At 30.4% G+C, this 26,109-nt stretch overlaps 1 protein-coding gene and 1 long non-coding RNA gene across 4 annotated transcripts; both read left to right on the top strand.

Annotated features, from left to right (window-relative positions):
* Window positions 1-1,284: 1,284 nt before the first annotated feature.
* On the top strand, window positions 1,285-6,206 carry LOC127701244 (uncharacterized). 3 transcript variants are annotated; one of them, XR_007981927.1, is made up of 4 exons: window positions 1,285-2,550; window positions 3,863-4,044; window positions 4,251-4,395; window positions 6,060-6,206. XR_007981927.1 is itself a non-coding variant. In XM_052205070.1 (3 exons), exons 1-3 carry the CDS (start codon window positions 1,374-1,376, stop codon window positions 3,330-3,332), a joined length of 1,407 nt encoding a protein of 468 aa, XP_052061030.1. In that variant the 5' UTR covers window positions 1,285-1,373; the 3' UTR covers window positions 3,333-3,402. The 3 variants fall into 3 exon arrangements, 1 of the variants encoding a protein (XP_052061030.1); XR_007981916.1 differs by lacking the exon at window positions 3,863-4,044 and adding an exon at window positions 2,897-3,078; XM_052205070.1 differs by lacking the exons at window positions 3,863-4,044; window positions 4,251-4,395; window positions 6,060-6,206 and adding exons at window positions 2,897-3,078; window positions 3,285-3,402.
* Window positions 6,207-10,412: 4,206 nt separating this feature from the next.
* Window positions 10,413-23,237, top strand: LOC127701513 (uncharacterized). The gene is made up of 2 exons (XR_007982072.1): window positions 10,413-10,668; window positions 22,266-23,237. It is a non-coding gene; the product is annotated as an uncharacterized LOC127701513 (long non-coding RNA).
* Window positions 23,238-26,109: the final 2,872 nt, after the last annotated feature.

Here is a 26,109-nt window from a genome sequence, read left to right as displayed (position 1 = left end):
AACAGCAAATTTTGATAACACAATATCCGTAATTTCATGCCAGTACCGAAGTACTGCAAATTCAGAAATTATTGCGAGGTTTTATAAATGTGAATGAGGCGACTTGGTGAGTAACGCAATAATAACAACATCCATTCTAATACTAGTATCTGATACAAATATCTATATGCAGTTTTTTCCATTCTTCAATAATCGCAATAATAAATGCACCCAATAATTTCTGAATTCACAGTAATTTCTACAGGTCTTGCAATACCCTTGTTAGAATACCCTTTGTTTTGCCTTGTTTCCCTTTAAGCATTGCTCTTTCAGCTATTCATATATCTTTGTATTTGCAGGAATGCTATGAGCTCTATTGTGCATCTCTGCTAAATATTTTAAAATTGTTGACATTCTAATTTCTAACATACAACTCCTATTGGGTCCTTCATAACAAGGAAGACCAAGACAAATATAACGAAGTGTCAAATAATTGGTTTATCGACTTCTGCCTGAATTTGGGGTTATTGAATCTGAAACTGTTTTTGGAATAAATTCAAATAGCATTAAAAACAGCAAATATAATGCAGTCTGATTTAAATTAGTTCAGAAAAGAAAACGTTATATGCTGCCTCAGATATTTAGTCGGAGAATGTTGGGTTCACTTCATCAAAACTGTCGAAAATGACCGGTAATTTTACCCTTCCGGAGCACCTGAGACCCCCTATTTTTTGATGGGGTTCCTGTTGATCAGTCTTAAGCTTTCTATGTTGTGTTTTGTGTACTGTTGTTTGTCTTTTTGTTAGCCATGGCGTTGTCAATTTATTTTTGACTTATGAGTTTGAATGTCCCTTTGGTGTCTTTAGCTTCTCTTAAATGTGAAAAAAATCCAATACCAAAGTCATTTACATGTTGTAAATACACAAGTGCGTAAATACAAGTTTGTTTAGAATGATTCTATTAAACGCCCGTTCGTGCATGTTACTGTCTATTTTCATGTAATGTAAGTTGTTTTCAAACCACGTGAAAACGATCATGCGTGATCACATGTACATGATTTTATGTAATATCTATAGGCGTATTTATCTCACATACATCTGTTATATGACCATTTATATATCATTACCGATATTCTTTTTACAAACAACGTAGAGAATTAGAAGTTAACCTTAATCATGACTGTACCAATAAATGATGAAAACCTAGGAACAGGACAAGAATATGATATCATCTACCAAGATAAGGACAAGTCCAATGCCGGACATGATCATCATGTACTGATGATGAGAAGTGGCAAAAGTCAACCTCAACCTATACGGGGAACATTGTCATTAAACAAAAGACAATAACATCCAACTATGCCGTGCTTGTTACTATAATTTGTTGTGTCGATCATGGCTATTGTCAAAACAGTTCAAAGTGAGTTTATGGATACATTCGAAAAACATATGGATAGTCACAGTTTAATTCATGATCATCATAATAAAATGACATGGATGACATTGAAGTCAGAAAAAGATTATTACATGCCGAAATGTAAAGCATGGCTGAACAGATTTGTGAGATCATTTCATTTTTATCCGAAAACGTTTTTCAAGACGTATTTATTGGACCCTGAGGAATATAACAAATTTGTGGATCAACAGCAATCAAAACAATCCAGCTTTTTAAAGGAATCTATGCAGTTTGAGTGGTGTAGATTATCAAGTTTTGCATCTTATCCAAACACAAATATTTCAGTAATAAGGCTGGCCAAAGCTGGTTATTACTATGAAGGACACGGAGACGAAGTAATCTGTAATTTTTGCGGGTCAAAACAACAACACTGGAAATCAACAGATGATCCAAAAGTAATTAACAAAGAAAAGGCACCAGAATGTCCTTTTGTTATAAAACATTTAAGTGCTACTTCAAAACAACATCATGTGTGGACTATTTCTGCAAATGGTGGAGCAGAATCTTCCACAGGCGCTTGTGGTAATGCAGCAGATGCCGAAAATTTATCAGTAGTCAATGAGAAACATTGTAAATCTGTAGAGGAACAACGTGCAATTGAAGCAAGAGTTTATCATGAAAATACGTTTACAGTTGACAGAAATCATGAACATATCGTTACAGTTGACGGAAATCATGGACATATCGTTACAGTTGACAGAAATCATGGACATATCGTTCCAGTTGACAAGGATACAATGTCATCTCGAAATAGTGAACTAACCGAAAACCAAGTGAATAATGTTTCTGATAGGCAGACGGAAAGCAGTGAAGCCATTTCATCACAGAGAAGAACGAACCAGACGCAAACCGTGTACTCTAGAAACGACACAACTGGTCTCATTCGTATACCAGATACACATGTTGCTCCACAACGAACATTAACACAAACAGTTGTAGATTCGGTGCGATCTTCGGCTTCAGATTCAGCATCAATGAACATCGGCATTTGTCTTGAAAAACCAAAATATCCTAAATATGCTATAAAGACAACTCGATTTTCATCATTTACTAACTGGCCTTTATACATGTCTCAAACACCAGAGGATCTGGTAAATGCAGGTTTCTTTTATACTGGTAATTAACTGTTAATTGAGTGTACCAAACATTATTAGAAGTAGTTCGATTTTTAATGATTAAGTTGTGAATATCGACAATTGCATGAAGATACAGATATTAGACAATTTAGGCTTTACTTAAAAACGAAATTTTACATAAGTTATAGAAATACAATCATTTCTAAGAATTTTTTCCAGGAAATTGGAGATATAAAACGGAAAGGCAGTTTCCAAATTTAAACGATAAATGACATCTTATTGAGCAGGTATGTATATTTTTAACAATTTTGCGCTGCCTTTCCGAGAACATTTTTTTATTCAATTTTATAATTTAACTTATAATGAATTTTAAATGTTATATTTAGGTACCGAGGATCACTGCAGATGTTTCTTTTGTGGGGGTGGTTTAAGACGATGGGAGGAAGAAGATTTGCCTTGGACAGAACATGCTCGATGGTATCCCATGTGTCCATTTGTCATACAATGTAAGGGGGGAACGTTCATTGCTGATGTACAGCGAGGGACAAATCCTGAAACTGCTGAAAATGTAAGTACAAATCGATAATCAGACTCTGCAGTTATGACAGTTTGATAAATAAGCTAGAAAATAGATAAATTTGAAGTGTTTTCAAAAAACAATTTACCGATACCTTTTAACTAAGGCAGAAATCAAAAACAATTGTGTGTATGATGTGCACGTACACTCCTAATGTGTATTCCTTCAGATGCAGCTACTTTTCCTTAATATTACAGGTGACAGAAAACAAACAGAAGAAAGCGTCTATTGGAATAGATGGTTAAATAAATAACCCAGCAGTGCAAACTATTCTTGAATTTGGATACGAATCTGATGTTGTAAAGACAGCTTATACACCAAATCCTAAATATGCTATAAAGACAACTCGATTTTCATCATTTACTAACTGGCCTTTATACATGTCTCAAACACCAGAGGATCTGGTAAATGCAGGTTTCTTTTATACTGGTAATTAACTGTTAATTGAGTGTACCAAACATTATTAGAAGTAGTTCGATTTTTAATGATTAAGTTGTGAATATCGACAATTGCATGAAGATACAGATATTAGACAATTTAGGCTTTACTTAAAAACGAAATTTTACATAAGTTATAGAAATACAATCATTTCTAAGAATTTTTTCCAGGAAATTGGAGATATAAAACGGAAAGGCAGTTTCCAAATTTAAACGATAAATGACATCTTATTGAGCAGGTATGTATATTTTTAACAATTTTGCGCTGCCTTTCCGAGAACATTTTTTTATTCAATTTTATAATTTAACTTATAATGAATTTTAAATGTTATATTTAGGTACCGAGGATCACTGCAGATGTTTCTTTTGTGGGGGTGGTTTAAGACGATGGGAGGAAGAAGATTTGCCTTGGACAGAACATGCTCGATGGTATCCCATGTGTCCATTTGTCATACAATGTAAGGGGGGAACGTTCATTGCTGATGTACAGCGAGGGACAAATCCTGAAACTGCTGAAAATGTAAGTACAAATCGATAATCAGACTCTGCAGTTATGACAGTTTGATAAATAAGCTAGAAAATAGATAAATTTGAAGTGTTTTCAAAAAACAATTTACCGATACCTTTTAACTAAGGCAGAAATCAAAAACAATTGTGTGTATGATGTGCACGTACACTCCTAATGTGTATTCCTTCAGATGCAGCTACTTTTCCTTAATATTACAGGTGACAGAAAACAAACAGAAGAAAGCGTCTATTGGAATAGATGGTTAAATAAATAACCCAGCAGTGCAAACTATTCTTGAATTTGGATACGAATCTGATGTTGTAAAGACAGCTTATACACGATTGAAAGAATCTGGAATACATGGTATGTACAAATTTATACTATTCTAGACGATCACTTTGTCTTTCCCATTCTAACTGTTACAAGTTTAACCTTCTAAAAAAAGTATAGAGTGCTTGTTAGTATCATATATAACGTCAGCATAATGCAATAACGTAACCGAGTCTTGGATACCCATACTGTAGTTAATTATCTTTTCCTGTCCGTATCTTGTTTAAATTTCTACATTTCATTGTAGCCAATTGAATTCTAACTTCACCATAATTCTATAAATCAGACCCAATACTTGTTCAGTAATGATTTCTATATATTTCTTTAATGAACAAAATAAAATACCTTGACTTTCAAAATAAAATTATTTCATAAGTTAACACTGTTATATAGGTTGTGTTGATGTATATATGTTTTTAAAGAAAGGCAGTATTTTTTCTTTCCAAAAACAATTCTGTCTTATTTAAGCAAAGATCACTTACAGAAATAAATATAGAGTGTGCTATGAACAGAAATAAGTTTTAATAAAACCTCTATCATATGATATGAAGGTGTGTAATGATCGCGTGAAATATCAACCACTAAAACACACAACTGACAAGTGACAATATGAATTTAGATTGTTACACTTTTTGTAAATGTAAATAAATATTATGTAATATACTTGTATCTCTATGCAATCTTGAGTAGTATTAGGAAGTAGGAGAATATTCCCCTAAATTCGCACTCGTTGACTTTAAAAACAATTTATTCAGTATTTACTAAAAATCACTTCATGAATATCTTTGTGTATAATGTCTCCAAAAAAATAAATAACACTAATACAAAAATACCCTGACCAGTACAAACGACCACATCAACCAGAATATTTTTGACACAATTCTATTGTATTGTTTATATTGATATATACAATATTCGTACAGCATAGGAAAATATAAAACTTATTTGCCGAGCTTTAGAAACAGAGAAAAAAGCAACGCTCTCCAAGTTTTTATCCTCTTTCGTAGCAATTTATTCAGTATTTACTAAAAATCACTTCATGAATAACTTTGTGTATAATGTCTCCAAAAAAATAAATAACACTAATACAAAAATACCCTGAGCAGTACAAACGACCACATCAGCCAGAATATTTTTGACACAATTCTATTGTATTGTTTATATTGATATATACAATATTCGTACAGCATAGGAAAATATAAAACTTATTTGCCGAGCTTTAGAAACAGAGAAAAAAGCAACGCTCTCCGAGTTTTTATCCTCTTTCGTAGCGATTATAAGTAAATGTTATGCTTTCCTACACTGTGCGAAGTTTATTCTTATCCTGCAATTTAACATTGAGCTTAAACGGTTAGTTTTACATGACTTGAACGCGGACTGCAGTGAGGACCCCAAATTGAACTCTGATGTACACAATAATTTGATAATAACCGCACGTTCGCAACAGACGCAGGCTACCAGGAGACTACATGTACAAACGTCTAGTTTACGTTTATCGTCTAGTGTTATCTGTACACCTGTATTTGTACAGTTGAAAGGTCCATTGCAGCATAAACTCGTTTACTTTACACCTCCATTATACGTACAGTATGAATGAAAGAAATACAGAACATTGACATAAGTTTCTGTTTGTTTGCTACATTTTTGTACTTTGATGATATGCATCAAACGGAAATTGAATCTTTGTTGTTTTACAGATATTACGGCTTCACTTTTGCTAGATACCATTTATGAAAAAGAAGCGAGTGAAAATCACCATACCACCTCTGACCTGACAATTCCTAGTCATAATACAACTCCAGAAAAAGAAGCAGACGATAAAGAACATTCCAACAAAACCCCAGAAAAGATTGAGAAAATTGACCCAACACTGGAATGTGAGTATATTTATATCTATCAACCTTAGAGGTATTCCAGAAAGAACATAACACAGATAAACAGATATGTATAACCATATGCAACCATGAGATGTATTATTAGATACCATTGGATATAAACGACACTTATGACGAATTGAAAGTTGGAAATTTATAAAAGTTAATCTACAATGTTTACAACGTTGATTAATATTGTTATTTTCTTTTGTAATACTTGGTTTTTTAATGATTATTTTGTTATTAGTACCTGATATTAAATTATTCGCATTCAGTGGAACATAGACAAATATATAGTTGTATATGTAAAAACAATTGTTTTAGACCTCAACTTTTATTAGTTTCATATTCATTGACCTTTTCTATCTTTCGGGGAAAGTATTTATTACAAACATTGGTATGAACTTAATTATGATTGTACCCGTCTATTTATATGTAAAATTTTCTTTCAGCATCTATAAGGAGCCTCGAGGAAGAAAACAGGAATTTAAAAGATCAACAAACCTGTAAGATTTGTCTAGACGAACCTGTGGCCATCGTTTTTCTCCAATGTGGTCACATGGCTGCATGCATTAACTGTGCTCCAGCTTTAAGAAGATGTCCAATCTGTAGAGCATTTATTAAAGGAACTGTTAAAGCTATAATCTGCTGACATGTTTTTGATTGTAAAATATGTATGAATAAATTCATTATAGATACCAGGACTAAATTAAGAACTGTTGGGAAAAATGTTAAATTCTATAAAGTCAGCTATAAAAGGCCCCGAAATCAAAAATGTAAAACAATTCAATCGAGAAAACTAACGGCCGAATTAATGTACAAAAAAATGAACGAAACACAAATATGTATAACAAAGCAACAAACGGCAACCACTGAATTACAGGCTACTGACTTGGGACAAGCACATACATACAGAATATGGCGGGGTTAAACATGTTAGCGGGATCCCAATCCTCCCCCTAATCTGGGACAGCGGTGTAACAGTACAATTACATGTTTGTGAGCAACCCATCCCGAAGCTGGGACAGTGGTGTAACAGTACAATAAAATAACAACCTGCACAAATCAGCAAATTAACTCAAAAGATCGGTACGAGACAACCAAAAAAAAAAACATTAAGACAATAGACACAAAGCACCGACGTAAGAGTATTTGCAATTACTGGAAGTTTGCTCAAACCTAATTACAACTGGTACTGAAATAAATCTTGTTCTCCCAGACTGAGTTATCAATCAGTACATAACGCGCGGCAAAGGATTTATTAAAAAAAGAAAACAGTCTGAGAAACGTCTGGTTTACGTTGTATATAGATATAAGAAGATGTGGTATGAGTGCCGATGAGACAACTCTCCATCGAAGTCATAATTTGTAAATGTAAACCATTAAAGGTCAACGTACGGTCTTCAACACGGAGCCTTGGCTCAAACCGAACAGCAAGCTATAAAGGGCCCCCAAAAAATTAGTAGTGTAAAACAATTCAAACGGGAAAACCAACGGTGTCTTATCTATTTAAAAAAACCGATAAACTTTCATATACATCCATATACAATGAAACGGTTTTTGAAAAGTGGACCGAACATTTTGACCATCGAAATTTTGCATAGAAATACTAGTTACGACCACAAGATTTTAAAAGCCAGTGCAAGACTCGCACGAACGTTAGATTTAGTTAGAGGGGCGATATTCTGACGCGTTTTTTAATTATTGGTCACCCATGTTTAGAAAGAAAGGGGAGAAATCCAAACAATTTCCGACCAATCACAAACGTTGTTGCAAATTTGACCTTATGACGTCAAAGAATTTTCCATAATGCAATTATTGCATATAAATAAAAAACTACTATACCAATTGAATAAAAAATATTGCATTCAAATGACATTTTATACCAATTGAATAAAAACTATTGCATTTGAATGAAAATTATACCATTTGAATGAAAAACTATACTATTTGAATGAAAAATTATACCATTTGAATAAACAATATTGCATTTAAATGAAAAAATATACCATTCAAATAAAAAAATATTGCATTTAAATGAAGAAATATACCAATTAAATAAGAAATATTGCATTTAAATGAAAACTATCAAATTTTTGCAACCAATACCATGCCTTATGTTAATTTGTTCTCGTCTGTATATGGACAAAATATTTTGTCAATTGACGTTAGGCAAACAAAATATCATTTTATCATTCAATTATATCGTTCATTTACCAATAGAAATATAGATATGGCAATGCAATGAACGTACTGCATTTGGTGAAATTCTGTTCATATGGATATCTATAAAGCCATCCCCCTTACACTGTCGCACAAAATGACGGTTTGGAATCCAGCGGGCATGCTCTATCCAGGGGTCGTCGTTCGGTTCCCAGCTTGTTAAACCACCTCCACAGAAAAAGCACTGGCAAAGGTCTTCTGTACCTGGTATAAACAAAACTTTTAATCACGGTAGATATAATTTGTTTAAATTTGATTTAAAACACAAGCAAAATTACATCGACAAATTATTCTAAAACAAGAGGCTCATCAGACCTAAATCGCTCACCTGTTAAAAATTGAAATAAAAGGCAAAAATTTAAAATCGTCTTTTCAGGGCAATTATTGCTATAAGGGTTCTGTCATATTGGCATTCATAACGACTTTGTATACCGATCATGTTTGCTGTTAACACTCATTCTGTAATTTGAAAATGAAGTGTAAGAAAGATCAACTTTATAATCAATACTGCAGGTAAGGTAAAAACATGTACAAATGCACAGTTTAAAAATAAAGTTGGGAAATGACTAAATCCAATACACATAAATTATATATATATCGACCAAAATTAAAGCGACATTTAATCAACGTATAGATTTTTAAGGTAAGAAGAATTAATTCGTATATCCTAATTCGTATACTATATATTCGTTTATTCGTATATCCGTAGTACTTTATATAAATGTATGAAATGAAATCTGTTATTAAGCAATTAATAATAAAAAAGGTGATATTTTAATATAGTTTTCTTTATATTTGGAAGAATATGATCACTGTAAATTACAGGAGAATATATGTATAAAGATGAAGGCAGCGTACTTATATTTTCCTTAAAAAGTGTGGCCAATGTACATGATGTCGACAACTACCATTTTGCTAAATAAAAAAAAGCTTTTATGATAATTGTCTTATGTTTAAAAAAAATTTTTTACATTTACAACAGAAATAAAAATATAATCCCTGAAACCGAGCGTTATATTTGTTTATTTTTGTCAGAACTATTGTAAACAAGTTGCCATGTAAATAATTTTTTATTGGAAATTAAAAATTAAAGCCTATCGTTCTAGTATCTCAGTATTGTAAACTTTTGACTAATCATGAGTTGTTAACTGTGAAATATGTGCGACAAAAGATAGCTTTTCGTTTTGAAAGGGGTATGGGCAAGATAAGATGTGAGACAAAACTAAATATTCCTATAAAACTTTAAAAGCAAGACACTCTTTTTGTAAAACCGATATAAAATGTATTCCGTACAGATAATCACTGTTCCAGATTTGTTTGAGTGTTTATCTTATTTATTTCTCTCTATTTTAAAGAAAAGAAATCGCATATGAACAATTTTTGGGAAGGTAAAAACATAGATTTATCTTCACGTTCGTGAATTTACTGCTCCATTATCATATCAGTGGAAATAAGATCGACTGTGTATGCTACATTTAGATCATATACATTTTCAATTTAATATAACATGCATAATGTTGTGAAGTTTTTGATTAGGCATAATATTGTTCATTGGACTATTTTTAACAAAACAACATTTTATTTTAAGTCTATATTTTTTATCTTTAGTATCTGTAATTTGAAAATGAAGTGTAAGGAAGATCAACTTTATTATCAATACTGCAGGTAACGTAAACACATGTACAAATGCACAGTTTAAAAATAAAGTTGGGAAATAACTAAATCCAATACACATAAATTATATATATATCGACCAAAATTAAAGCGACATTTAATCAACGTATACATGGTATAGATTTTTAAGTTTTAGGTAAGAAGAATTAATTCTTATATCCTAATATTCGTATATTCGTATATCTGTTGAACTTTATATTAATGTATGAAATCTGTTAATAAACAATTAATAATAGAAAAGGTGATATTTTGATATAGTTTTCTTTGTATTTGATTCGGCATAATATTGTTCATTGGACTATTTTTAACAAAACAACATTTTATTTTAAGTCTATATTTTTTATCTTTAGTATCTGTAATTTGAAAATGAAGTGTAAGGAAGATCAACTTATCATCAATACTGCCGGCAACGTAAACACATGTACAAATGCACAGTTTAAAAATAAAGTTGGGAAATGACTAAATCCAATACACATATATTATATATATATCGACCAAAGTGAATTCACATTTAATCAACGTATAGATTTTTAAGGTAAGAAGAATTAATTCTTATATCCTAATATTCGTATATTCGTAAATCCGTAGTACTTTATATAAATATACGAAATCTGTTAATAAACAATTAATAATAAAAAAAAGGTGATATTTTAATATAGCTTTCTTTATATTTGGTAGAATATGACCACTGTAAATAACAGGAAAATATATGTATAAAGATGAAGACAGCGTACTTATATTTTCCTTTAAAATTGTGGCCAATGTACATGATGTCGACAACTAGCATTTTGCTAAATAAAAAAAAGCTTTTATGATAATTGTCTTATGTTTAAAAGAATTTTTTTCATTGACAACAGAAATACAAATATAATCCCTGAAACCGAGCGTTATATTTGTTTATTTTTGTCAGAACTATTGTAAACTAGTTGCCATGTAAATAATTTTTTATTGGAAATTAAAAATTGAAGCCTGTCGTTCTAGTACCTAAGTATTTTAAACTTTTGACTGATCATGAGTTTGGTAACTGTGTTATATGTGCGACAAAAGATAGCTATACGTTTTGAAAGGGGTATGGGCAAGATAAGATGTGAGACAAAACTACATATGCCAATAAAACTTTTAAAGCAAGGTTCCCAGCTTGTTAAACCACCTCCACAGAAAAAGCACTGGCAAAGGTCTTCTTTACCTGGTATAAACAAAACTTTTAATCACGGTAGATATAATTTGTTTAAATTTGATTTAAAACACAAGCAAAATTACATCGACAAATTATTTTAAAACAAGAGCCTCATAAGACCTCTATCGCTCACCTGTTAAAAATTGACATAAAAGGCAAAAATTTAAAATCGTCTTTTCAGGGCAATTATTGCTATAAGGGTTCTGTCATATTGGCATTCATAACGACTTTGTATACCGATCATGTTTGCTGTTAACACTTATTCTGTAATTTGAAAATGAAGTGTAAGGAAGATCAACTTTCTAATCAATACTGCAGGTAACGTAAACACATGTACAAATGCACAGTTTAAAAATAAAGTTGGGAAATGACTAAATCCAATACACATAAATTATATATATATCGACCAAAATTAAAGCGACATTTAATCAACGTATAGATTTTTAAGGTAAGAAGAATTAATTCGTCTATCCTAATTCGTATACTATATATTCGTATATTCGTATATCCGTAGTACTTTATATAAATGTATGAAATGAAATCTGTTATTAAGCAATTAATAATAAAAAAGGTGATATTTTAATATAGTTATCTTTATGTTTGGTAGAATATGATCACTGTAAATAACAGGAGAATATATGTATAAAGATGAAGACAGCGTACTTATATTTTCCTTTAAAAGTGTGGCCAATGTACATGATGTCGACAACTACCATTTTTCTAAATAAAAAAAAGCTTTTATGATAATTGTCTTATGTTTAAAAGAATTTTTTTCATTGACAACAGAAATAAAAATATAATCCCTGAAACCGAGCGTTATATTTGTTTATTTTTGTCAGAACTATTGTAAACTAGTTGCCATGTAAATAATTTTTTATTGGAAATTAAAAATTGAAGCCTGTCGTTCTAGTACCTAAATATTTTAAACTTTTGACTGATCATGAGTTTGGTAACTGTGTTATATGTGCGACAAAAGATAGGTATACGTTTTGAAAGGGGTATGGGCAAGATAAGATGTGAGACAAAACTACATATGCCAATAAAACTTTTAAAGCAAGACACTCTTTTTGTAAAACCAATATAAAATGTATTCCCTACAGATTATCACTGTTCCAGTTTTGTTTGAGTGTTTATCTTATTCATTTCTCTCTATTTTAAAGAAAAGCCATCGCATATGAACAATTTTTGGGAAGGTAAAAACAAAGATTTATCTTCACGTTCGTGAATTTCCTGCTCCATTATCATATCAGTGGAAATAAGATCGACTGTGTATGCTACATTTAGATCATATACATTTTCAATTTAATATAACATGCATAATGTTGTGAAGTTTTTGACTCCACATAATATGGTTCATTGGATTTATTTTAACAAAACAACATTTTATTTTAAGCCTATATTTTTTATCTTTAGTATCTGTAATTTGAAAATGAAGTGTAAGGAAGATCAACTTTATAATCAATACTGCAGGTAACGTTACACATGTACAAATGCACAGTTTAAAAATAAAGTTGGGAAATGACTAAATCCAATACACATACATTATATATATATCGACCAAAATTTAAGCGACATTTAATCAACGTATAGGTTTTTAAGTTTAAGGTAAGAAGAATTAATTCTTATATCCTAATATTCGTATATTTGTAAATCCGTAGTACTTTATATAAATGTACGAAATCTGTTAATAAACAATTAATAATAAAAAAGGTGATATTTTAATATAGTTTTCTTTGTATTTGGAAGAATATGATCACTGTAAATAACAGGAAAATATATGTATAAAGATGAAGACAGCGTACTTATATTTTCCTTTAAAAGTGTGGCTAATGTACATGATGTCGACAACTAGCATTCTGCTAAATAAAAAAAAAAAAATTATAATAATTGTCTTATGTTTAAAAGAAAATTTTTACATTTACAACAGAAATAAAAATATAGTACCTGAAACCGAGCGTTATATTTGTTTATTTTTGTCAGAACTATTGTAAACTAGTTGCCATGTAAATAATTTTTTATTGGAAATTAAAAATTGAAGCCTATCGTTCTAGTACCTAAGTATTTTAAACTTTTGACTGATCATGAGTTTGGTAACTGTGTTATATGTGCGACAAAAGATAGCTATACGTTTTGAAAGGGGTATGGGCAAGATAAGATGTGAGACAAAACTACATATGCCAATAAAACTTTTAAGGCAAGACACTCTTTTTGTAAAACCGATATAAAATGTATTCCCTACAGATAATCACTGTTCCAGATTTGTTTGAGTGTTTGTCTTATTTATTTCTCTCTATTTTAAAGAAAAGAAATCGCATATGAACAATTTTTGGGAAGGTCAAAACATAGATTTATCTTCACGTTCGTGAATGTACTGCTCCATTATCATATCAGTGGAAATAAGATCGACTGTGTATGCTACATTTAGATCATATACATTTTCAATTATATATAACATGCATAATGTTGTGAAGTTTTTGACTGGGCATAATATTGTTCATTGGACTATTTTTAACAAAACAACATTTTATTTTAAGTCTATATTTTTTATCTTTAGTATCTGTAATTTGAAAATGAAGTGTAAGGAAGATCAACTTTATTATCAATACTGCAGGTAACGTAAACACATGTACAAATGCAGTTTAAAAATAAAGTTGGGAAATAACTAAATCCAATACACATAAATTATATATATATCAACCAAAATTAAAGCGACATTTAATCAACGTATAGGTTTTTAAGTTTAAGGTAAGAAAAATTAATTCTTATATCCTAATATTCGTATATTCGTATATCTGTTGTACTTTATATTAATGTATGCAATCTGTTAATAAACAATTAATAATAAAAAAGGTGATATTTTAATATAGTTTTCTTTGTATTTGATTCGGCATAATATTGTTTATTGGACTATTTTTAACAAAACAACATTTTATTTTAAGTCTATATTTTTTATCTTTAGTATCTGTAATTTGAAAATGAAGTGTAAGGAAGATCAACTTATCATCAATACTGCCGGCAACGTAAACACATGTACAAATGCACAGTTTAAAAATAAAGTTGGGAAATAACTAAATCCAATACACATAAATTATATATATATCGACCAAAGTGAATTCACATTTAATCAACGTATAGATTTTTAAGGTAAGAAGAATTCATTCTTATATCCTAATATTCGTATATTTGTAAATCCGTAGTACTTTATATAAATGTACGAAATCTGTTAATAAACAATTAATGATAAAAAAAGGTGATATTTTAATATAGCTTTCTTTATATTTGGTAGAATATGACCACTGTAAATAACAGGAAAATATATGTATAAAGATGAAGACAGCGTACTTATATTTTCCTTTAAAAGTGTGGCCAATGTACATGATGTCGACAACTAGCATTTTGCTAAATAATAAAAAGCTTTTATGATAATTGTCTTATGTTTAAAAGAATTTTTTTCATTGACAACAGAAATAAAAATATAATCCCTGAAACCGAGCGTTATATTTGTTTTTTTTTGTCAGAACTATTGTAAACTAGTTGCCATGTAAATAATTTTTTATTTGAAATTAAAAATTGAAGCCTGTCGTTCTAGTACCTAAATATTTTAAACTTTTGACTGATCATGAGTTTGGTAACTGTGTTATATGTGCGACAAAAGATAGCTATACGTTTTGAAAGGGGTATGGGCAAGATAAGATGTGAGACAAAACTACATATGCCAATAAAACTTTTAAAGCAAGGTTCCCAGCTTGTTAAACCACCTCCACAGAAAAAGCACTGGCAAAGGTCTTCTTTACCTGGTATAAACAAAACTTTTAATCGCGGTAGATATAATTTGTTTAAATTTGATTTAAAACACAAGCAAAATTACATCGACAAATTATTTTAAAACAAGAGGCTCATAAGACCTAAATCGCTCACCTGTTAAAAATTGGAATAAAAGGCAAAAATTTAAAATCGTCTTTTCAGGGCAATTATTGCTATAAGGGTTCTGTCATATTGGCATTCATAACAACTTTGTATACCGATCATGTTTGCTGTTAACACTTATTCTGTAATTTGAAAATGAAGTGTAAGGAAGATCAACTTTATAATCAATACTGCAGGTAACGTAAACACATGTACAAATGCACAGTTTAAAAATAAAGTTGGGAAATGACTAAATCATATATATATCGACCGAAATTAAAGCGACATTTAATCAACGTATAGATTTTTAAGGTAAGAAGAATTAATTCGTATATCCTAATTCGTATACTATATATTCGTATATTCGTATATCCGTAGTACTTTATATAAATGTATGAAATGAAATCTGTTATTAAGCAATTAATAATAAAAAAGGTGATATTTTAATATAGTTTTCTTTATATTTGGTAGAATATGACCACTGTAAATAACAGGAGAATATATGTATAAAGATGAAGATAGCGTACTTATATTTTCCTTTAAAAGTGTGGCCAATGTACATGATGTCGACAACTACCATTTTGCTAAATAAAAAAAAGCTTTTATGATAATTGTCTTATGTTTAAAAAAATTTTTTTACATTTACAACAGAAATAAAAATATAATCCCTGAAACCGAGCGTTATATTTGTTTATTTTTGTCAGAACTATTGTAAACAAGTTGCCATGTAAATAATTTTTTATTGGAAATTAAAAATTAAAGCCTATCGTTCTAGTATCTCAGTATTGTAAACTTTTGACTGATCATGAGTTGTTAACTGTGAAATATGTGCGACAAAAGATAGCTTTTCGTTTTGAAAGGGGTATGGGCAAGATAAGATGTGAGACAAAACTAAATATTCCTATAAAACTTAAAAGCAAGACACTCTTTTTTGTAAAACCGATATAAAATGTATTCCCTACAGATAATCACTGTTCCAGATTTGTTTGAGTGTTTATCTTATTTATTTCTCTCTATTTTAAAGAAAAGAAATCGCATATGAACAATTTTTTGGAAGGTAAAAACATAGATTTATCTTCACATTCGTGAATATACTGCTCCATTATCATATCAGTGGAAATAAGATCGACTGTGTATGCTACATTTAGATCATATACATTTTCAATTATATATAACATGCATAATGTTGTGAAGTTTTTGACTGGGCATAATATTGTTCATTGGACTATTTTTAACAAAACAACATTTTATTTTAAGTCTATATTTTTTATCTTTAGTATCTGTAATTTGAAAATGAAGTGTAAGGAAGATCAACTTTATTATCAATACTGCAGGTAACGTAAACACATGTACAAATGCACAGTTTAAAAATAAAGTTGGGAAATAACTAAATCCAATACAGATATATAACATATATATATTGACCAAAATTAAAGCGACATTTAATCAACGTATAGGTTTTTTAGTTTAAGGTAAAAAGAATTAATTCTTATATCCTAATATTCGTATATTTTTAAATCCGTAGTACTTTATATAAATGTACGAAATCTGTTAATAAACAATTAATAATAAAAAAGGTGATATTTTAATATAGTTTTCTTTGTATTTGGAAGAATATGATCACTGTAAATAACAGGAAAATATATATATAAAGATGAAGACAGCGTACTTATATTTTCCTTTAAAAGTGTGGCTAATGTACATGATGTCGACAACTAGCATTCTGCTAAATAAAAAAAAAAAATTTATAATAATTGTCTTATGTTTAAAAGAAAATTTTTACATTTACAACAGAAATAAAAAAAATAATACCTGAAACCGAGCGTTATATTTGTTTATTTTTGTCAGAACTATTGTAAACTAGTTGCCATGTAAATAATTTTTTATTGGAAATAAAAAAATGAAGCCTATCGTTCTAGTACCTAAGTATTTTAAACTTTTGACTGATCATGAGTTTGGTAACTGTGTTATATGTGCGACAAAAGATAGGTATACGTTTTGAAAGGGGTATGGGCAAGATAAGATGTGAGACAAAACTACATATGCCAATAAAACTTTTAAAGCAAGACACTCTTTTTGTAAAGCCGATATAAAATGTATTCCCTACAGATAATCACTGTTCCAGTTTTGTTTGAGTGTTTATCTTATTTATTCCTCTCTTTTTTAAAGAAAGGAAATCGCATATGAACAATTTTGAGGGAGGTAAAAATATAGATTCATCTTCACGTTCGTGAATTTCCTCCTCTATTATCATATCAGTGGAAATAAGATCGACTGTGTATGCTATATATAGATGAAATACATTCGTAATTGTATATAACATGCATAGTGTTGTGAAGTTTTTGACTAGGCATAATATTGTTCATTAGATTATTTTTAACAAAAGAACATTTTAGTTTAAGTCTATCTCTTATCTTTAGCATGTTTAGTAGCTGTAATTTGCAAATGAATGGTGAGGACGACCAGCTGTATAATTAATACTGCAGGTAGCAGTTACACATGTACAATGTACAGTTTAAAAATAAAGTTAAGAAATGACTAAAACCAATACACATATATGAAATATGTATCGTTCAAAAATAAAGCGACATTTAATCAACGTATAGGTTTTTAAACTTTAAGGTCAGAAGAATATATTCTGATATCCAAATATTCGTATATTCGTTGCACTTTATATAAATGTACGAAATCTGTTAAGAAATAATTAATAACAATAAAAAGGTGTTTTTTTTAATTAAACCTTTCTTTATATTTGGAAGAATATGATAACTGTAAATAACAGGAAAATATATTAATAACGACTTATATTTTCCTTTAAAAGCGTGGCCAAAATACATAGTATCGAGAACTAGCATTTTGCAAAAAAAAAAAACTTTTATAATAATTTTCTTATCTTTGAAAGAAAAGATCACATATACAATAGAAATGTAATTCCTGAAACCAAGCGTTATATTTGTTAATTTTGGCGGAACTTTTGTAGACTGGTTGCCGTGTACATCATTCCAAATTGGAATTTAAAAATCGGAGCCTATCGGTTTAGTATCTAAGTATTTTAATGTTTTGACTGAGTTGTTAACTCCTTCGTTGTTTTCTGTTTTGTATGTGCGACAAAAGATAGCTTTACGTTTTGAAAGGGTTATGGGCAAGAAAAGATGTGAGACAAAACTAAATATGCCCATTAAACTTTTAAAACAAGACACTCTTTTTTTAAAGTCTATATAAAATTCATTTCCTACAGATTACCACTGTTCCAGTTTTGTTTGAGTGTTTATCTTATTTGTTCCTCTCTGTTTTAAAGAAAGAAAATCGCATATGAACAATTTTGGGGGAGGTAAAACATTGATTTATCTTCACGTTCGTGAATTGCCTGCTCCATTATCATATCAGTGGTGTGTATGCTACATAAAGATCATATACATTTGCAAGTGTATGTAACATGTATAATGTTGTGAAGTTTTTGACTCGGCATAATATTGTTCATTAGATTTTTTTTAACAAAACAAAACAACATTTTATTTTAAGTTTATTTGTTTTATCTTTATATCTGTAATTTTAAAATGAAGGATAAGGAAGATCAACTTTATAATCAATACTGCAGGTAACGTAAACACATGTACAAATGTACAGTTTAAAAATAAATTGAGGAAATGATTAAAAAACAATAACCATACACCATGTATGTGTCGTTCAAAAATAAGCGACATTTCATCAATGTGTAGGTTTGTAAACTTAAAGGTAAAAAGAATTTGTTTTTATATCCAAATATTTGTATATTCGTATATCCGTTGTACTTTATATAAATGTACGAAATCTGTTGAAAAATAATTAATAACAATAAAAGGGTGTTTTTTTTTAATAGACCTTTCTTTATATTTGGAAGAATATGATCACTGTAAATAACAGGAAAATATATGGTTAACGATTAAGACAGCGTACTTGTATTTTCTTTTATTATTGTGGCCAATATATATATAATCGAGAACTAGCATTTTGCCAAAAAAAAAGAAGCTTTTATAATAGTTTTCTAATGTTTGAAAGAAAATCTCACATTTACAACAGACATAAATATATAGAAAATTATATAATTCCTGAAACCGCTATATTTGGTTTTTCTGTGTCAGAACTTTTGTTGACTGGTTGCCTTGTACATCATTTCAAGTTGGAATTTAAAAATCAAAGACTATCGGTCTATTACCTAAGTCTTTTTTTATTTTTTGACTGAGTTGTTAGCTCCTTCGTTTTTTCTGTGTTGTATGTACGACAATAGATAGCTTTACGTTTTAAAAGGGGTATGGGCAAGAAAAGATGTGAGACAAAACTAAATATGCCCATTTAACTTTCAAAGCAAGACACTCTTTTTTTAAAAGTCGATATACAATTTTTCTTTGTATCATAATTTTTAGCACATCTTTCTTCGATTATTCTTCCTCAGTTCATATTCTTGAGATAAAAAAAAAAGCAATTAATCTGTAGTCGATTACTCGTGAAGATACGTTTTGTCATAAACCGATTTCAAAGTATATACATAAAACGGAACTTAAACTGTTTTAAAAACGGAGTAGTGGGGGACGCGTCAATTAGACAGCGATCCAATGACAAAACTATAAAAGGACATCTAGACATATAGTTTTCAATAGAAGACAAATATCTACACAATATGCCAAGCTCCTAATCGTCTCGAAAACATATAAAACTTGTGCATAAATTTAACAGAAAAATCTAGTATCTACCATTGAAACCTAGTTTTTTAAATTACGTACCCATTAGCGAGAAAGCCTGGCAATACAACACGTTAATAAATTAAACGTTAACAACATTTTACTGCTTAATGGTGTATTTTTCTCTTTCTATTCCCTAAAAGAGAATTTACACAGGCGCTTTGGATTGAATGTTGTCTGCATATTTCCAAAACGTTTATAATGCATAATGTGTTTTACCATTCCTACTTCGTTCGGATTAAGATGGTGGGGTCTACACGAGCCCAGCTTATCAAATGGCAAATACCTATTGGCTTGTTCAAAAAACGGTTACATGTGCATATTGCACCACAGATTGCAGGATAAACAAAATTAAAAATAACTCCCTATCAACAAATGAAAATGAACATTACGTCATCAAAAGTATCATCATGCCAATCCCTCCTACTCTTTTTGCCTGAATTATAAAATATAAACGGTTTCTCCGAGAACCTTCCGGTAAACATCATGTATAGCAGATTATTTCTAATAGCTTTACGCCGATACAATCCAGTAAAGTCTAAAAACCAATTAAGAACAAACAGATGAATTGAAATACATAACTGTCGATGTTAAGGCATATAAAACCATGACTGTACATGCCTGGGCTCTCAGAATTGATCGATGGCTGGATTGGTGGAAAGATATTTATTTCTACTCTGACACACTCAAATGATAAAGATCCACAAAAATTTGTGAACTGCTTATTCCCGAGGGCATCACCAGCTTCGGTGCTGACATGATTTATAACATACTGTTCTTAAAGTCTCCGTTGACAAAATAAGAAACAACTAAATATAGAAAATCAAGATTCAAAATCCCATCAAGCAAAGTTGACCTATGATGAATTTGGCTATTCAGATTGCGTCGTTTTTTATCTTATAGTTCCTCACTTCACTTATTCAAGTATTTCTGCGTTATATGCTTTCAAATGTTTTGGTTTGAGAGTATCTAATGACGATATTCCAGACGAAATGTTCAAAGTGTTATGTCCATTGTATTGAAAATACTTGTTCATATGGTTAGACAGATTAATCTTATAAAACTATAAGCAGTTTATATTGCTGTGATTATGTCCACTCCGAGGCAAAACAGTTGTGATTTCGATACTTCATATGCAGGTCATTCGGGTATATTGCTGACCTGAGAGGACAATTCACTTCTTCGAAACAATAATCATTCCTATAATCATAAATTTATTTTCGTAGAGTCTTTCTATTTCAATTAGATATACAATGAATGCTTTTATTTACCTTGAATTCTCTGTTGTATATTATATACAATAATGTCAAAATATGCGTCATACCAAAAAATAATAATATATATACTTTCTGTCCTTTTCATTCAAAACAACAGACGGAAAACTCATCAATTTCAGTCAAAATGATTTTCATTTGTGTTGTCTTTCTTTGATGTTTAAAATTATTTTATTTACATTCATTGGTAAAAACCCATTTCTAAAAATAACATAAACATTTTGTTCATTGAAGTTCTGAAATGCGATTGATTACATAAACAATATTTTCAACGTTTTTCATGTTCAAAATTAATGTCGATGTAGAAGTCAATTTGCTAGTTGGGGTCAGATTTTCAGGTTTTGAGGTTTTGAGGGACATCTTCGAGAAAATAACCCCTTAGTTAAGAATTGTAATGATAAACTAGTAATTGCATTGTAAGTCATAACTGTGACGTTCTAGTTTACTTTGTAGATAGACTTGGACAAAAATAACCCAACATTCATACAATCGTTCAGAAATAGACCACTATAAATGCTTTGTGGAAAAGTTATTTTCCATTAAAAGCAGTAATAGCCTCAATGACTGAAAATAGTGGTAGTGGTTTGAAATGCAAATGCTATTTGATTAGTCAGAACGGTAAAAATTAAGCAACAAATGTATTCACTTGTATGAATAAGAGCAAGGAGTATAACCGTAGATGGCGTTTAATGCAACTGAAGAAAATATGAAAGAATTGGTCGGGACACGAAATCTATCTTTTTATATGCGCTCTTTTAAGTCCCATCCCAAACCACCATCTCAAACACTAAGTCAATGAGACAAAACGACATCGGAAACACAACTCTTTTATTTGTGGAGCAAAAAGATCAATATACTGATGAATGTATATTGTTCAATTTCCAGTCGCCAATATTTTATGCAAGTAGGGGAGAAATGGTAGAGAGGGGACATTTTGCCTTCTGTAGCAGATCCTAATATTTCAGAAATCTACAAAAGAAATAGTATAGATTCAAAAGACATTTCGTAAACGTTTGCGGTAATATAAATAAAAAATATTATCTTTTTTTATTTGCAGAATTACAATGGCTATCCCGTTTATAGACGACGAGACAGATCATGATACTTCAATGCACTTACACGAAACAGCATTGATTTTTTGTACCTTGACATTGTTTTTGGTTATTCCTGTTATCTTTTCTATGTACATGTATTATTGTTTATAACACTTTTTGTAAATTGTGTATTTCCTGCTTAGACGTAAAAAATAAAAACATACTCAGAGGAAGAGACTCGGATGTCAAGTGCATGTGAGGCGTGATAAAATTATTCAGATGATTAGAAAATTAGTTTTGACGATAAACTTTATCATACTTCTTGTATATCAAAGGATGTAAAACGAGGGATCATGAATACAACTCGAGCGTCTTAAACTTATACAATATGAAAAGGACAAATTTCCCTGAGTGAACCAGGCATTCCACGAATGACACAAAAAGTTTTTTACGGAAATTCTGAGGTAAACTCATTAACCAAAAATATCACATTAACTTTCATAGGCAGCATTTCCAACAATGTACCAGTAAGGTTTGCGTCAAAAAACAATAAAAAAAGAAGTGTATTTTCAGAATAAAAAGTGTTCGGAGTATTTCTTGATAAACCGAAGTATTCGAAATACAACATTCGAGTTGATTCATTTAAACATTTCACGAGATGTATGGCACAGCTTCGGGAGGAAATTAGTGTTGACAGATTCCTTTTAACAGGTGAAAAGTTATTTTTAATGACAATATTTATATTAAAAAAAAACATAACTTATAAACGTGTTCTATTATTCTGCTTTCTTCTCTGAAATTCTATAGTCTGTATCGAATAACATTTAAAAAGATATAATTGTATGTACTAATATTTGTGTAAACTGTCCTTTATACAATAGGTCAAATGTATCTAAAACCTGACTTTACATCAATCGATCATTCGATTGTGAAAGATACAAATACATGCATGTGTACCAGAACAATGCTTATTAAAAAGTGTCAAATTGTAAAAATTCAACTTGTTTTGACTTTCCACCTCACAATATATGTTTGACTTGCCTTTACTGCATCACCTGCATTCCTAAGGGAAACTCGTTGCAATTGATCTATGAAGATATACAAACATGAGAAACATGAGCAAACTAGACGTTTTTATTTTCATCAGTAGAAGAGAATTGACGGTACATTCTCAATGTAATTGGTTTAATGAGCTGAAAACCAACTGATCAATCCTTAACAATACATGACAATTGGTACGAAAAAGAATTGTTAGACTCTATAGGGCAGCACCGTCTCTAAAATATCTGAGTATTAGACTTAATAATTTCTTATATACATTTAGTAAAAATTATAATGAACCTGATGTGAAGGATTTGACTCAATAATTAGTTAACATTTCTTGACCTCAAAAATTTGAAATGAAGTAAAACATCTAAATGCGGGATATTCGTTGTATTCATGAACTCCATCTATTCGTTTTAGCTAGCTGTGTCTTTTTTACTCCACGATTCGTCCTAAATTGAAATCTTGCTTTGTTTTGGTGTGTAAGAAGTGACGGTTTGTAAGTACAACGGATAACTTCTTTTCAAACAGAGAGACAATTGATATTAATGTACATTAAGCAATTAGGACTATGTTACATGAAACAGTATGAGACTGGGAATTGGTTTAAAAAAATCATTTACAATTTGTCCATTTGTCTAGAATAAAATCTTATAGATCTGTGGTGTTCACTACGATACTTGAGGCGTAACTGAAACCAAACGGAAAATCAAAACTCATAAGCCAAAGGAAATTATTTGTTTTTTTTTTTAAACTGACAGAACCACATCGACAACACGTCAATAAGACAATTAGCAGTCTTCTGAACACTCCTTCCGCAAGGAAATAGAAACATGGTCACTTTGGTCTTTTTCCGACCGGCTGTAAAACCCTCGCCAAAGTGGATCGTCCCTTCTGGCTGTGCGGGATGTATACGTATGCAGACACGTTCGGTCAGAATGGGGATTTTAAAACCAATGACTCGTGTAAAGAGAGTGTCACACTCTCTGCATGTTTAGAACCTTGCTACAACTCTTTGCGGAGCCCGTAAAGGACATGTTGCAAAGCAAAATTTCTGTCTCTTTCCAATATTCTGACATTTTTTAGTACGAGTCAAAATTTCCCCGACCGTCAACCCAGACGTCATCTTTTACAAGACCTACCTATTGTATTTTTATTGTAAATTTGTTCTCGTCCTGAAATTACATGAAATATTTGCCACTGGACGTTTAGCAGCAAGCAATTATTCAACCAATCAATCAAAACCCTACATAAATAACTAAAGTGTGAGCAACACGAATCCACCATCACACCAGGGGTAATCTCAGATATTAAATTTGACATTATCAACATTTTTCCAAATAGAAAATAAACATTTTATGTGTATTGTTTTATATCAATAGTAATAGCGTGGGAATTTCGGTTAAAGAGACTCGGAAACTCTCAAGTTTTAACGGAGGAAAACTATCGAACGTTCCGGAAAACTTCTGAAAGTACTACACCATCGAATTCCCTATTTGTAAACATAGAATAAATCAAAAAAGCCGATAAAAATATGTCATTTTACATTTAGAACATACTCACCCATTCTCGTCCAATGGAAAATCAGCATTTTCCCTTCTATTTTTCATAGTACATGGCTTTCCATGCACTATAAAATGCTACACATGAATGACTTTTCATTGTAGATTAATTATGAAAGTGAACTCTTTAAATTTGCACTAACGAAGTGTACAACCCCCAAGGCAATGTTCAAGGAAAAAGAGCAAAAGAAAAAATCATGAGTACTGTTGTTTGTCTAATCACCAGGTATTATATATGAAATCAGGAGAATAGAACTACAAAAGCATTTTAAGTTTTGATTTCAACATTGTAAATGTTAATTAATGGTACATATATAGACCCCAACCCCGAAAAAAAGAAAAAAAAAAGGAAAAGGGTCAACGGCGTAGGTAAAATACATGAAATATTTAATCTAATTTTTATACCAGACCTAAAACTCAATGTTTTAAGAAAAATAAAAGGAAGTTTATGAAGAAAAAAAACAATACATTCGTCAATAAAAAAAGTAAGCAGCTGATGTTGAATTGATTGTAAATCAAAATCTATTGATGAAGTTTTGTCCTTCTTTAAAAATTATACAATTTTAGAAAAGCTGTTTTATATAATATTTTGTGCTTTTAAAATGAAGGAATTTTAGATATACAAGATTAAATTTTACCGGAAGCAGAAGAAATCTCCATTTTTGAGTAATTTATCCTTTTATGTTATCACAACACTATCTCATTGCTCTTTCATTCCATCTGTTGAAATAACCATTTTTAAACTAAACATGTTAACACTTAAAGTGAGCTAATATCAAAGTTTGATTATTACAATGAGAGGCTAATTTTGTTATGTCACTCGAAGGTGTGAATATGTTCTAAATTGGTCAGACAATACTTGGTCATGTTTTATCTAACCTATAATTATTAAACATTAGTGCGTCATTCAGTTCAAGGTAACTTCTGCTATCGTGTTACACGGACACTTTTTATGAAGTTACACGGACACTTTTTATGAATAAAGTCACTCGTGCATTCAGTGAGTTTAATCTTTTAGATTTTGATTAAAATGTTAGTAAGGACTAAAAAGTGGGTACCTGTTAAGTGCGAAACGGAATAAAAACGGAACGGAACAAAACGAAACAAAACGAAACAAAACGAAAAGAATATTTTCTGAAAAACTAAATATAATATAAGAAAAAGGGTAGCGTGTTTGATCAACAGGGTGTAAATGAGAAATATGTTTCTTTAAATTGAAAAATAAATTAGTAATACCTGATTTTGACACACTTTGATTCTC

The sequence above is a fragment of the Mytilus californianus genome, unplaced genomic scaffold (genome assembly GCF_021869535.1).
Source record: "Mytilus californianus isolate M0D057914Y unplaced genomic scaffold, xbMytCali1.0.p SCAF_1, whole genome shotgun sequence".
NCBI classification, from domain to species: Eukaryota; Metazoa; Mollusca; class Bivalvia; order Mytilida; family Mytilidae; genus Mytilus; species Mytilus californianus.
This window is presented reverse-complemented; position numbering and strand designations above follow the sequence as displayed.

Bases quoted from the DNA above. Each gene is read 5' to 3' on its own strand.
- LOC127701244 (XM_052205070.1), top strand. From the start codon at position 1,374: ATGGCTATTGTCAAAACAGTTCAAAGTGAGTTTATGGATACATTCGAA. The intron at 2,551-2,896 runs GTAATTAACTGT...TGTTATATTTAG, and splicing joins TGCAGGTTTCTTTTATACTG to GTACCGAGGATCACTGCAGA. The intron at 3,079-3,284 runs GTAAGTACAAAT...TTAATATTACAG, and splicing joins ATCCTGAAACTGCTGAAAAT to GTGACAGAAAACAAACAGAA.